Source organism: Lithobates pipiens, unplaced genomic scaffold (assembly GCF_037356315.1).
Source record: "Lithobates pipiens isolate NorthernLeopardFrog02 unplaced genomic scaffold, aLitPip1_a1.2 Scaffold_35, whole genome shotgun sequence".
Lineage (NCBI taxonomy): Eukaryota > Metazoa > Chordata > Amphibia > Anura > Ranidae > Lithobates > Lithobates pipiens.
The window spans coordinates 16,445,683-16,457,886 of record NW_027507811.1 but is presented as its reverse complement, the minus strand read 5'-3'; the positions used below and the strand labels follow the sequence as shown (position 1 = coordinate 16,457,886).

General features: G+C 45.1%; 1 protein-coding gene across 1 annotated transcript in view; it reads right to left on the bottom strand.

The window, feature by feature from the left end:
* The window catches only part of LOC143955519 (uncharacterized), a 346,177-nt gene that overhangs the window by 186,745 nt on the left and 147,228 nt on the right, over positions 1-12,204 (bottom strand). Inside the window, exons 5-7 of the mRNA XM_077465552.1 lie at positions 5,292-5,380; positions 5,048-5,171; positions 1,412-1,509 (exon numbers count right to left, since the gene is read on the bottom strand). Coding sequence (XP_077321678.1) covers positions 1,412-1,509; positions 5,048-5,171; positions 5,292-5,380 — 311 coding nt within the window. The remainder of the gene's footprint in view (positions 1-1,411; positions 1,510-5,047; positions 5,172-5,291; positions 5,381-12,204) is intronic.

The window sequence follows — 12,204 nt, the reverse complement described above, 5'->3', positions numbered from 1 at the left end:
ACCCTAGGCTAAAACGTAAGGTTAGTGTCATCCAGAGCTTGTCATGTAACATGCAAGCATCTGGTCTGACTGCCTGGCCACGCCTTTATGAGGGGGACTCCATGGCGGAAACAGCATCTTTAGTTAAGTATTCTTGTTGTATTTTCTTTATCTTCATCTGTATCTGCCATTACTTTTAATACATTTTATACTTTTAAGTATGTGTGTGATCTTTCTTTTGGCACATATCGAACACAACCCCACAAATGTGACAAAACACAAACTATTGTGGGATGTTATATGTTTATGTTAGATTACTGTTTGATTAGATCACTGTTTATGTTTACTGTTCAATAGATGTACTGCTATTATTGTTTACAGTTTGCATTGTTTACAATAATGTGATCAAGCTTTTAGGTGATTTTGTGCGATATCAATTCTGTGTGAGTTTACAATAAAGTCAGTTCCAGTTTACACCTAAGCTAGTGTCGTCTAGTTCCTAGGTGCAATTTCCAGCTATAATACCTGGTTCAAGGATTCAAGAGTGGAGGAAGCTGTATCTTGAAGGACGCACCCAGGCCGGGTTCCAGGCAATACGTCGCAGTGACCTCTTGCAGATTCTTGTTCCCCTGAGAAAGCCACTAAGTTTGTTTGAAACGTATTGGAAGTGAAGAGACGTACACCCAATATGTCTTCATCACTATTGTGGTCTTATGTATTGCCTTTTTTATTTGTGTTTATTTTCATATGTGTAATAAAAAATATAATACTCATTTTATAGACTTATAGATGTATATGTAGAATGCCTGAAGTCCCACCTAAATATGGAATTGCATACTTAAAAGGCAGCAGTGAGACACCACCGTGATAAGCAGAGAAAACATAAACCGTGATGACGCAAGTGTTTTCCTAATTTATTTAATGTACAACGCAGTGTTCATTACTTACTGTTGATATCTAGAGAAGCTTCCTTCCGTTTACTTTTCACCATCGTCCTAGCCTCTTCCTTAGACTGCTGATCACCCCCCATCTCATCTTCTTCCTCTTTAACTTCGACTTTTATATACATTTGTTCTTCATGCTAAAGCAACAGAAAGATAGGAAATCATTTCAAAATGGGAGAAAATTAATAGGCTGAGACTTTATTGAAGAGAACAATCCCATGCAGGGGCGGACTGACAACTCATGGGGCCCCCGGGCAATAGGAGATTATGGGGCCCCCGGGCAATAGGAGATTAGAGACAGATGTAAAAAAAAAAAAAAAAAAAAAAAAAACATACATTTTTACATACTGTCCCTGGTTTTACTGAGGCTGGCAACCCTGATGGGGCCCCCTAGTGGCCCGGGGCCCTCGGGCAGTGCCCGAGTGGCCCAATGGTCAGTCCGCCCCTGATCCCATGCTGAAGTTATTTGATGTGTTCTATCCACCTACCTGATGATGGTGGGGGATGGTGTGATCTTCCTGTGTGGAATCCCGGGAATACAGAGGACGGGGACATCTCTCTGGTGGGTTCCCATTACTGGATCTATCTGTAGGAAACACACACACTGACTGAATACATTGTTTCTATGTGTTTATCAGATGATGAGGGATCTCTCCTTTACAATAAAGTCTCCCGAGAGCCTCTTGTGCTTCAGACTGTGGGGTACAGACCTTCTGTTTGGACTTGTCTGTTCCTGCACCCGAGAGGTAAGCCACCAAGGATCAGGACCCTAAAGACTGCAGACCACAAAGCACCCAGGACAAGGTTTGTTATATACGAGGACTCGTTAGTGGATTCAACTGTGTTTTTGTTCCACTGCTAATGATCCAATACAACCAGAGACTGCCTTTCCCTTACAGCCATAAAATGAGTACACTGCATGCAGTCCTAAAGAGGCGACAACATGTGCACCACGGTACAATTTGGGCCCCACTGTTAGCCGGGAATACAGAGGACGGGGACATTTCTCTGGTGGGTTCCTGCTACTGGATCCATCTGTAGGAAACACACACACTGACTGAATACATTGTTTTAAATGATGGGGGATCTAGGTGGACCCTCTATCTGTTGGCCAAATAAAACTTAAAATAAATGCTGTCTCTGTAAAGAAAAAAGTAAATACCTCACTTAGAGTCACCAAACACGGCTCCATTGAGAAGAACCCTCCAGGTGAAAGTGGAACTAAAGCACTTGTGAATTACATCCCTCCACCCCTTTTCCGTGTTGCCATTTAAAAAGAAAAAAAAAATTAGCTTACACACAGTTTCGCTATCGGTCTGTTCCAGGCATTTGGGGGCTGGAAGAGACCGGTGGCACATCTACAAAGGATTTTCAGTGCTTGCTAACACATGTTGCTAGCCTCTGGTTATTGGGCAAAATTGCAGCCAGTGGCATTTGTGTCCATGCACAGAAATTGTGTAAGAGGGAGGGGCAAATGAAATTTAATGTTTTTTTTTAGATGACTTCCGCTTCAGGATTCATTACAAACTGACATTTCTGCGATTATTGGTGCTCTGCTGAGCCCAGCCCTTCCCTCTTCCAACCTCCATATTACTGCAGGACACAGTATTGCTATGAAGCTTGGCGGGACGAACCACTGAGTGCAGCAGGAGACAGCCAAAAATGTTGGTTAATGAAGAATCTTTAAGAAGAGCAGTCTTTAGAGGCACAGACAGCAGGAAAGTTAGGTGTTTATTTTTCCTTACAATGTTTTATCTAGGTCGGGGATATGCAATTTAGCAGACCTCCAGCTGTTGCAAAACTACAAGTCCCATCATGCCTCTGCCTCTGGGTGTCATGGTTGTGGCTGTCAGAGTCTTGCTATGCCTCATGGGACTTGTAGTTCTGCAACAGCTGGAGGTCCGCTAATTGCATATCCCTGATCTAGGTGACAGGTTCTCTATTATCTATCAAATGAAGGGTGGCTGGTTCTCTACTATGATTCCCTTGTAGAGATCATCTCACTCGATAACTTCTACAGATCCTCAATCATCAATCCATACAGTGGACAAACTAATTATTTGATCCCTCTGCAGATTTTGTAAGTTTGACCACTTACAAAGAAATGAAGGGTCTATAATTTTTATCATAGGTGTATTTTAAATGATAGAGACAGAATATCAACCTAAAAAATCCAGCTAAAACACACAATACAAATGTTATAACTGGAGTTGCAGTTCAGTCAATAAAATAAGTATGTAATCCCCAAGCAAAACATGACTTAGTACTTGGTGGAGAAACCCTTGTCGGCAAGCACAGAGGTAAGACATTTCTTGTAGTTGTAGGTGACCAGGTTTGCACACATCTCAGGAGGGGTTTTGATTTTCTCTAAATCCTTAAGGTTTCTTGGCTGTCGCTTGGCAACTCAAAGTTTCGGCTCCCTCCATAAATTTTCTATAGGATTAAGGTCTGGAGACTGGCTAGGCCACTCCGTGACCCTAATGGGCTTCTTCTTGAACCACTCCTTTGTTGCCTTGGCGGTATGTTTTGGGTCATTGTCATGCTGGAAGACCCATCCACGTCCCATCTTCCGTGTTCTGGCTGAGTGAAGAAGGTTCTCATCCAAGATTTTACCATACATGGCCCCGTCCATTGGCTCTTCAACCTTTAGCAGAGATACAGCCCCAAAGCATAACATTTACACCTCCGTGCTTGACTGTAGGGATGCTGTTCTTAGGGTCATAGTCAGCATTTTTCTTCCTCCAAACACGGCGAGTCAAGTTATTGCCAAAGAGCTCAATTTTGGTCTCATCTGACCATAGCACTTTCTCCCAATCATTTAGATGTTCATTGGAAAACTTCAGATGGGCCTGTAAATGTGCCTTTATGAGGAGGGGGACCTTATGGGTGCTGCAAGATTTCAATCCATGGCAGCGTATTGTGTTACCAATGGTTTGTTTGGTGACTGTGGTCCCAACTGCCTTGAGATCTTTCACAAGCCCCTCCTGTGTAGTTCTGGGCTGATTCCTCACTTTTCGCATGATCATCCTTACCCCATGAGGTGAAATCTTGCATGGAGCTCCAGACCGAGGGCGATTGATGGTTATTTTGTATTTCTTTCATTTGCAAGTAATCGCTCCAACAGTTGTCTTCTTCTCACCAAGCTTCTTGCTAATAGTCTTGTTGCCAATTCCAGCCTTCTGCAGGTCTATAATTTTGTCCCTGATGTCCTTTGACAGCTCTTTGGTCTTGTCCATGATGGTGAGGTTTGAATGGAAGAAAGAGATTCTGTGGACAGGTGTCATTTATACACATAATGAGTTAGGAGCGCCGGAGGGCCGGTCATTGTATTGCACAATGGCCACTTTTCACTCTCCTCTTCACTATCCCTTTCCTCACTTTTTATTTATTTTATTTGTGTTGTGTGGGTCACGTTTGTCACTTTCACGTTTGATTAGTAGGGTGTCGGTCCTCGGACCTATCCTGAACATCTTTGGGAGGGCGGACATAGGCCTTTTGGCTTGGTCCAACCTCCATTGGGGGGGCCTACCTTCGGGGAAGCCCCCATAGTACCAAGTACCTAGGAGGTTCTGTTTCGGCAGTCCTCCCGGGGAAAGGAGGTCTTCTGGTTTCGGCTGGAAGACCACTGTTGAGTCTGGTACCTCAGTCCCTGTCTGGAGCCTAACGCCTTGGGGATCAGGGTATGGTCCTTCTTTTGGAGGACATCAGGCACCCGTCTGCACTTTTTAGTGTGTCACTCTTTATGTGTGTGCACTTTTTTTATGCACCGGGTGGAAGTTTTTTGGGTGTGTTTGCACGCCATGGGCTTTTTCAATCGAAAAATGAGTTAGGAGCACCTTCTTAAATTCAGTCTGTGGGAGCCAGAATTATTGTTGGTTGGTAGGGGATCAAATACTTATTTTGCTCACCGAACTGCAACTCCATTTATAACATTTGTATCACGTGTTTTTCTGGATTTTTGGTTGATATTCTGTCTCTTTCATTTCAAATACACCTATGATAAAAATTATAGGCCCCTCATTTCTTTGTAAGTGGGAGAACTTCATCAAATCAGCAGGGGATGAAATAATAATTTTACCAACTGTATACTTGAAAAGTTTCTGTGTTTAGTGGTAATCACTCACCTGTGCAGTCATCTACAGATTCCTTCACTGCCTTCAACCCAACCTCCTCCGAAGAATGCGGATAATCCATCACATAGGCCTCCTCTTCTTCCTCTTTAACTTTAACATTCATCTGTTCTTCATGCTACAGCAACAGAATGATGCAAAATAACATCTCTTAAAATCGAAGCACCGATAAGCTGAGATCATTTGGAAGTGTGCCACCTTCAAAAGTCAACAGTCACTTTTGGTTCCATGCACCTACCCGATGATGATGAGGGATGGTGTCACCTTCCTGTGTGGAATACAGAGGACGGGGACATCTCTCTGGTGGGTTCCCATTACTGGATCCATCTGTAGGAAACACACACACTGACTGAATACATTGTTTCTATGTGTTTATCAGATGATGGGGGATCTAGGTGGAGCCTCTGTACTGCTCTCTCCTTTACAATAAAGTCTCCTCTTACCCGGTGATGTGAGGGGCGGCTGATCCTCCGTCATGACGTTCTATAGATAATGTCACCCAGTGATGTGAAGGTCAACGGATCCTCAGCCATAAATCCATACACAGTATTTAGTCTTAATTACTCACCTGTGCTGATCTCTTGAGAAGATTCATCCCACTTAATTGTTGCCTTTATCCCATCTGTCTCTGTAGACTGCTGATTATCCATCACATGCGCCTCTTCTTCTTCCTCTTTAACTCCAACTTTCATTTATTTCTGTTCTTCATGCTAAACCAACGAATGACAGAAAATGACATCTTTAGGATTAGAACACCTATAGGCTGACAACTACATGGAAGAGTAGGATCTCATACACTCTGGTGTCACTTGTGTTTCATCCAACTACCACGATCACAGTGAGTAATGTTTTGCTCAACTTTATTCACATTAAAAAGATAAATGTAATACAAACGTGTTGATAATTTACTCATGACCCACCACCACCATAAAAATGATACTGTTAGCACTGGAACACTGCCACATGTCCTGACCAGTTACACAACACTTCCTACGATTATATGAAAATGGAACCACACCATTAAAGCCAGTGACCTTGAAGCAGTATAGTAAATCAGTCTTTAAACAGAATATCTAAGAGAGCCCATAGAGCTTACAACAAAGTTATCATGAGGTCGGAGTACTACATCTGCCTGGGCCAGCCCAGAGCTATGAGGACCACCAGAGCACCATCCATCTCGATCCTGCAAAGCAGGACACTTGCGACACAGGTCCTGAAACACCTTTGGGTGCAGGAGCCACTCCCCAGGTCCAGAGGCTGCTGTCTGAGGAAGTACCCCTGTCAAAAACAGGGTGGACAAGGCTGGAATGTGAAGTTCTGCCTCCGACGGGATCTGCTCTGACTTATGGTTCCTCCCTGATGGCTGATGTATGCCACTGCTGTGGCGTTTCCTGACTGAATCCAGATCTCATGACCCTCCAGCCAAGAGGTCCAGAATTGCGGGGACAACCAGCCCAGAGTTTAGAATGTTGGTAGGGAGCAGATTGGATCCAGATCTCATCACCCTTCAGCTGCGAGGTTCAGCGTTGCAGGGACAACCAGCCCAGAGTTCAGAATGTTGATTGGAAGATTAAATCCAGATCTCATGACCTTTCAACCGTGAGGTCCAGCATTGCAGGGAACAACCAGCCCAGAGTTCAGAATGTTGATCAGGACAAGACCGAATCCAGATCTCATGACCCTCCAGCCGCGAAGTTGAGCTTGGCAGGGGACAACCAGCCCAGAGTTCAAAATGTTGATTGGGAGAAGACTGAATCCAGATCCATGACCCTCCAGCCCCAAGGTCCAGTGTTGCAAGGACATCCAGCCCAGAGTTCAAAATTTTGATCAGAAGACCAAATCCAGATATCATGACCCTCAAGCCACAAAGTGGAGCTTGGCAGGGACAACCAGCCCAGAGTTCAGGATGTTGATGGGAGAAGACCAAATCCAGATCCCATGAACTTCCAGCCCCAAGGTCCAGCGTTGCAGGGACATCCAGCCCAGAGCTCAGAATTTTGATCAGGAGAAGATCGAATCCAGATCTCATGACCCTCCAGCTGGCGAAGTTCAGTGTTGAAGGGGACAACCAGCCCAGAGATCAGAATGTTGATGCTGAGAAAACTGGATTAAGAGCTTATCACCCTCCAGCCACAGGGTCCAGCATTGCAGAGACAACCAGCCCAGGGTTCAGAATGTCGATCGGGAGAAGACCGAATCCAGATCTCATGGCCCTCCAGCCAAGAGGCCCAGCACTGCAGGGCAAGCCAGCCCAGAGTTCCAGAATGTTGATTGGAAGAGGATAGTCCTCAGATGTCCAAGTCCCCTGCAACAACAGAGTGCTCTGGACTCTGGCCCTGCCCGACAGGCTGGCACCCATCATGAGGATCTTTTACAAGAAAGGACTTCTAGAGACAGGTTCTAGCACACCCAAACCAGTGACCAACTGGTCTTTGGGGTCAGACAAATCAGAATGTTAAACATTGGACTAACTTGCCCCGTGACGCATGTTGCGATTAAAAACTGGTATGAGAAAACAGTCATCAACCACAACAGAACACTGGGGCTAATGATGCAGGACATGCTGGAGCAGATTGCCCCAAGCCTTTAAGGGACAAGTGACTATAAAGTAGGACTGTCCCAGCAAATTCGGGATGGTTGGCAAGTATGGCTATTTAAATGTATAATAATAATAATAATAATAATAATAATAGTGTGTGACTGTGGGGGAGGACATATTAGAGTGTAAGCTCCTTTAGTAAGGATGAGCTCAGGCGTGTTCGCATGGTCCACGTGCGGAGCCCGCCAGGAAGTCGGCGCTGCGCTAATCACAGGCAGTGAGACATTGCCCCGATGCGCGGCGGCAGAAATCAGGAAATGTCTCTGCCTGTGATTAGCGCAGCGCTGCGCCGACTTCCTGGTGGGCTCTGCACGTGGACCATGCGAACATTCCTGAGCTCATCCTTAGTCCAGAGACTGATGTGACTGGCTCAGTGTTCTCTGTACAGCACTGCGGTATATGTCAGCGATAATCTATATACCAAAAGTGTGTATCATCATCTCCTGAGGACAACAGACATCACAGTGACTATGGAGGAAGAGGACGGACATGACGGGGGTTACTTTGTGTAAATAGAAAATAAGATCTTATTACCTCCTCTGCTGCCAGTTTCAGCAATGTCTCCTCTCTACTTCCTGCCAACTGACCTCTCACCTGGAACTTCCTATCTCCATCCTACATAACTTCCTGCCTGTGGCTTCCATAGAGACATCCCATCTGTACATCTCACTCAGTATAAGTAGATCGCCACCTTTTGGAGAATAGAGGAACTGCAGCCTTTATTCCAAAGTTGTATACAAGCAGTCCTCTTAGGTCAACCTTCACACTGGATGGAGATCACCATCACACCCCAATCAGGGGTGCGTCTTTCATAAAGTCAGCACCCTGTGTAATACTATTGGGATAAAAAAAAAAAGACGAGTGCTATTTCCACAGAGGTACATCCTCTGTCATTCCATTACATGACAGAACCTCCTGACCCGGATCAGTTGATGGATCTTACATCTCCACCTATACCAACACATGTCCAAAGGCTTACAGAGAAGGCAAGTCAAAACCAAACTAAGCTTAAATCTACTCCCAACCCCATTCTAATGCCTCTTACACATGACCGGACTTTTTGAAAGCAAAGGTCCAAAGGAACTAACCCGTCGAACAATCCGATCATGTGTGGGCTCCATTGGACCTTTGCTGTCCAAAAATCTGCCGACTTTAGAAATAGAACATTTCAAATTTTTCTGCCGGAACTGCGCCGTTCCTATGGAGAAATCCACTCGTCTGTATGCTAGTCCGACAGACGAAAACCGACACTAGGGCAGCTGTGGGCTACTGGCTATGAACTTCCTTATTCTAGTCCGGTGGTACGTCATCACGTTCGAATCCGTCGGACTTTGGTGGGATCGTGTGTGGCCAAGTCCGTTCATTCGGAAAGTCCGTCGGACCCAGTCTGCCGGAAGCCTATTTTATTTACCCTGTAAAAGGGAAAGATGTCTACACTTACTAGGGTTGCCACCTCATCCCTTTAAACCCGAACACCTTTGAATTACACAGGTTCTGAGGGTAATTTAAGGCACATAAGGCACCAAGTGAGTTTAATTGCCACCCTAATGCCGGCCATACACGGTTCGAATTTCGAAAGAATTTTCTTTCGAAAATCGTATCTAAGAATTTTCGTATGAATTTCGCACCATTAGTGGGCTGCAGCAACAGCCGATTTTCGTGCGGAAATAAAATTTGAGGAATCGGACATGTTGGAAATTTTTAGAAAAAACGATTTTCTAATCAATGATGGGAGAATCGTGCTAGAAACGTAATAAGAAAAGAAAATGTACGGAGATAAAAGAAAATTTACAGAGAGAAAAGAAGATTCCCAGGCAAGAAAATTATTTTCTGTAGCAACATGAGGTGAAATTGAAGGCTTGGTCGGCCGAATTTCGAAAATCAATAGTGGCATCATCGGATCACAAAAAAAATGAATTTTCTGATTTTGAAAAGAAAATTCGTTTGAAATTCGACCGTGTATGGCCTGCATTATCAACCACAGAACCTTTATAATTGATATGTGTTTGGATTTAAAGGGATGAGGTGGTAACCCTAATACTTACCTATTCTGAAGTTCCTGCAGTCTGGCCACATGAACTCTCAGCTTCAGTGAAGAAAGATCTCCGCTAATGGTTGGGTGATGACGTTACCCATAGGCTGACTATGGGTCATCCGTTGTCAGTTGCCCCTACTCTACACTGAAGCTGGGAGCCGATCATGTGACCGGACCAAAGCGCACAGAGAATAGGTAAGTATAGGCATTTTTTCTTAACAGGGTAGATATAATAGGCTTAGAATGGAGGTGGGAATGCTTAGTTTTGACTGGACTTACACTTTAGGTAGTTGGAAAGCACCTGATATCCTTTTAGCACTCTGCTACAGGGGGTAGGTAAATGTAGTTATTGTTGGGCTCCTCTGTATTCAGTAAAGCTGGATTTGATTTTTGTAGTCTGTTCCGGGTTCTTCAGCTGCAGACTCGCCTACTTTCCCTTGTAGGTTGTGGAACATAGTGGGCTGCAAGGGGCAGATCCTGGACTGATTATTCATACAGCCTCAGCCAATTTCTGGTTGAGAGAGTGACCAGCAGCGAGGTGGGTATAAATACTCTGGGGCCCAGAACAGCAGGGTCCTTTGCCTGTTGCAAAGTGACTCGGCCTGGTGTTCCAGTGGAATCTGCAGGAGGTTCTGCGGGTTCCCAGCTCAGATAGCGCTGGGAAACTGACTACGAAAACTGCAGGAACAGTTTGGAGCAAAGTCTGCTGAAGATTTGGCTTGCGAAGCTCACGGTGCAGGGTGTGACTGATATTGGAAGGAGGCATCTATGTATACAGGTACACAGTGAGTAGAGGCCTGGGAGTAATCCTGGAGAGACTGTTGCTGAGTTGTGCCCCTTTGTGAAAAGACTGTTCCGGATTCGCCAGCTGGGGCCCTTTTTAGTGTGGGAGGCCCCTGAGCTGTATGTTCACATTCTCCTGCTCTGGGGGCCTTATTAGAGAAATTAACTGTTGCTAGATAGTGTCCTCAACCTCAAGTTTGTATTAGTTCTCACCCTAATCCCTATCCCGGTTCTTCAAACAAAAACACCACAAAAATACACTATCTGCCTGGCTACTGTGTGAAGAGACTGGAAAATACCATGTGCTTGGCTGCAGTGTACTTAAAGCAGTAGTAAACTGCTGGATATATAAATATATTTTTTTCTAACCTGAAAGGTAATGTCATGACAAGTTATGTTAAATTTACCTTTACCTAAAAAGAAAGCCTTCCAGCGCCGCACTGTCCCTGCTGAAGGCGGTCCCATCTTCACGTTTTCCTTTCCGGGTCTGCAGACTCTGGCTGTGTGACTGGCAGGAGCCGTGATGCAATCACTCCCGCCCATGCGAGTGGGAGCCGCCGCTTAGGACTCTGAAGGAACTGCCCGGGTGGACGTTTCTGCTAAATCCCAACCTGCATGCACTTGTTAACGAACTTTGGCTCGTTTCTCGATTACGCTTCCGCTTAATCCCAACCTGCATCCACTTGTTACCATCCTGTGGCTTTTTACTTGAATACGCTTCCGCTTGATCCCAACCTGCAACCCCTTGTTACCGACCTTTGGCTTGTTCCTCAACTACACTACCACTTAATCCTAACCTGTAACTACTTGTTACCCACCTTTGGCTTGTTCCTGGACTACTTTTTCACTTGATTCCAACCTGCAACCGCTTATTACCGACCTTTGGCTTGTTCCTCGACTACACTACCACTTAATCCTAACCTGCAACTACATGTTACTGACCTTTGGCTTGTTTCTCTACTACTCTCCACTTAATCCCAATCTGCAAACCCTTGTTACCGACCTTTGGCTTGTTCCACGACTATGCTTCTACTTGATCCCAACCTGCAACTACTTGTTACTGACCTTTGGCTTTCTCCTCGACTACTCTTCCACTTAAGTCCAACCTGAAAACCCTTGTTACTGACCTTTGGCTTGTTCCTCGACTACGTTTCCGATTGATCCCTAACTTGCAACCCTTGGTACCAACTTTTGGCATGGTCCTCTTCTATGCTTCCACTTGATCCCAACCTGCAACTCCTTGTTACCGACCTTTGGCTTGTTCCTCGACTACTCTTCCACTTAATCCCAACCTGCAAACCCTTGTTACCGACCTTTGGCTTGTTCCTCAACTATACTTCTACTTGATCCCAACCTGCAACTACTTGTTACCGTTTGGCTTGTTCCTCGACTACGCTTCCGATTGATCCCTAACTTGCAACCCCCGGTACCGAATTTTGGCATGTTCCTCGGCTATGCTTCCACTTAATTCCAACCTGCAACTCCTTCATACCGGCCTTTAGCTTGTTCCTCAATTACGCTTCTACTCGACCCCAACCTGCAACCAGTTGTTACCAACTTTTGGCTTGTTTACTAATTGTGTTTCTGCTTGATCCATTCCTGCTATATCTTCTACTGGAATTTTCCCACTGGTGGGGCGATCCTGAGTACTGTGACCTGGTACCAACACGCAGCAAAACCCATCTCCACCATCTGGAGCTCTGGTGAACAACGGTTAGTGCTTAGCTCTCAGAC